Genomic DNA, 2985 nt, shown 5'->3' on the forward strand with positions numbered 1-2985 from the left:
CATCTCTCTCATACTCCACTTCTCTGGACCATGCACACTCGTCTTCATCCTCATCGCCTTGAAGCATGGCCACTCCTCTCCGCCTCCTCATCCTGACCATGGCATCTCTCCACTGGCTCAGTTCTTCTGACATGGCATCCTCTCCCTCACTGACATATCTGACATGGCATCTACTCTCACACTCTACATTCTACATAGGCCATCCTCTCTCACTCTCATCTCTGCACATCACAGGCGCATCCTCGTTCATCTATCTTGACGCTCGGCATCTCTACTCCACCTTCTCACTCTTGACCATAGGCCATCCCCGTCCCTCTGCGCCTCTTCAGTCCATCTGACATCCGGCAATTCTGCCTCCTACTCTCATCCTGACACATGCAATCCTCCCTCTCACTCTCATCACCTCCCTACGACTGGCCCATCGCTCTCTCCTCGCATCGTCTGACACTCTATTGGAAATCTCCTCTCCAATCAGACTCTGACCACCACATCACTCTATTCATCTGCCACATGGCGCGCATCCTCACTCTCCACTCTCACATGGCACTCTCTCCTCACTCCTCCTGACATCACCATGGCATCTCTCTCATCTCTGACATGGCATCTCTCATCTCTGACATGGCATCTCTCTCAGGTATGATTAGATCTGTTCTGCCCCCCTTCCATACACGTGCACACTTCCCTTCCATACACGTGCACACTTCCCTTCCATACACGTGCACACTTCCCTTCCCTGCACTTGCACTCTTCCCCTCATGTGATTAAAAGTGATTGAATGCTGGCTCAAATCTGTGTCACGTCATAGCACATAGTCACAGTGTTAGGGAGTTGTTGAATGAGGAGTAGTTTTGTTAGGTATTGTGCTCTTGCTAGGGTTGTAAAATGAAACTTTCCCCGAAAAATCCTAGGTTTTCAAGAATTTGCACTTGTTGGATTCCAGTTGTAGGATTTCCAGTTGTAGGATTCCTTTTCTGAGTATTCTCTCTTGATTCCAGGAATCTTCCAACAGAAGTTTCTGAAAAACTTGGGAATGTTGGGAAAGTTTCCGGAATTTGGCAACCCTATCTCTTGTTGACATGGTTCGTCTGTCCCTAGTCAGTAGTGTACGTGACAGAGTGACAGAAGGTCAGCCAAATTAACTACCTAAACTTGTCTCTCTATGTCTCTCTCTCCTCACAAAGTCTGGCTTCCTCTGTGCTCTCTTTTTTCTCTTCTCTCCTCTCTCTTCCCTCTTCCCCCGTACCTTCTTCTACACAACAGCCTGCACTAACAACAACAACAGAACAACAATAACAGAACTACAGAAATAGAACAACAACCAACCCTCTGCCAGTAGTTGATATAGAAGACCTCTCTGGAGAAGGTGAAGTAGATGTTGGTGTCGTAGGCATCGTCCCCTGCGTTGGAGATGGTCACGTTCAGAGAGACGTTCCTCACTCCTCCTAGGGCAAGGTGGGGATGGACATGGAGCCTGGAGGCAGGAATATAATAGTTCACATTTTATTTGATAGGGACAGAAACAATTAAAACATTGGAAGGGGTTCCTCACTCCTTCCAAGGCTAAGTGGGGACAGACATGGAGCCTAGCAGGATGAGGAATCAGGCATTTCAGTTGATAAACTATTTCAGTTGATTAACTATTTCAGTTGATGAACTATTTCAGTTAATTAGTGCACAGTGCTGATTAACTGCATTTGTTTTCCATTCTCTGGGATCATTATGTATCGTCTCTAATTCAGTAAGTAACAAGTAGGCCTATGTATAATACTAGCCTGTCTCAAGACTGCCACTGTCTCTTAATGTGTTTTTGTTTTATATAGAGACATTACCCTGTGAGGTAGAAGTTATTATCATAACTACAGTGGAGTTATATCAGAGATATTTCACTCTACACACATACAAAGAACACTGGTAATATATGACTAAGCTGTTTTACTACTGAACCACTGAATAACACCCGATTTTGGTTTCCAAATGTACAGACTGCCAATGATTCATACAACAAAGAGGAAAGGAAAAGACCTCCCTCACTAAATATGGAAAAGGCATGGATGGTTTCCCACCACAACGAGAGCCAATGAGGACGCATCATAGTTCCACTGACCACACCCACACCTCCTCAGTGTGTACAGCATGACGTCAGTCCGCTTTCATAGGAGTGGTGAGCAGTGGCCAGAAAATAAGAAATACACACACCCATCCACACAATATCAACGAAGTGAGTGGCCAAACAGAGGAACAGACTCTGTCTGTCTGTCTGTCTGTGTTCTTTACCCAGAAAGCAGCAGTTTCCCATGGAGTCTCAGGTCAGCAGCACAGTCATCAGACAGGCAGTTCTTCTCAAACCATGTCTAGAAGAGGAAACATAACAGAGAGAGTGAGAGGGAGTGAGTGAGTGAGGGAGTGAGTGAGATCGAGAGGATAGTGAGGGAGTGAGAGTGAGAGACCGAGAGTTTATATGACCTCACAGTTCCGGTCTGAACACGCGCACACACACAAACTAGAGGGTTGTGTTGTGGTTAATGTGGGATAAATCGACTGACTGGTGAACTGCCATTGCAGCTCTGACGGTCGTGTGTGTGTGTGTGTGTGTGTGTGTGTGTGTCTACAGGATGGCTAGTCTCCAAGAATCACTTGCTTTATATTAACAGATTCTTTTTTGTTTCAAGACTGAGCAGAGCTGATGGACAGTCAGTCATCCAGAACAGCGCTGTCTATTCGCTTGGTCTGAAGAAACTGAAATACAGTCTCTGCCCCAAATACAACCCTATTCCTTATGGAGTGCATTTCTTTGACTACTTTTAAGGGGGAAAAGGGAGCGATTTGGGATGCAACCAGACAGTACAGTGCAGTTGCAGCCCATGAAACTCCCCACAAATAGTTCTCTAAGTGTTGAAAGATGCAAAAAGTTGCTAATTCTCCACTTTTTCATGAGCACAAGTGGTGGAAATGGGAGTAGGGGGATGATTATTTAAATGTTGGTGG

General features: G+C 45.7%; 1 protein-coding gene across 1 annotated transcript in view; it reads right to left on the reverse strand.

Annotated features, from left to right (window-relative positions):
- Positions 1-2985, reverse strand: part of itga9 (integrin, alpha 9) — a 146931-nt gene that overhangs the window by 35008 nt on the left and 108938 nt on the right. The window contains 2 exon segments of the mRNA XM_023993588.2: positions 1324-1471; positions 2275-2351. Coding sequence (XP_023849356.1) covers positions 1324-1471; positions 2275-2351 — 225 coding nt within the window.

Source organism: Salvelinus sp. IW2-2015, linkage group LG8 (genome assembly GCF_002910315.2).
Source record: "Salvelinus sp. IW2-2015 linkage group LG8, ASM291031v2, whole genome shotgun sequence".
Lineage (NCBI taxonomy): Eukaryota > Metazoa > Chordata > Actinopteri > Salmoniformes > Salmonidae > Salvelinus > Salvelinus sp. IW2-2015.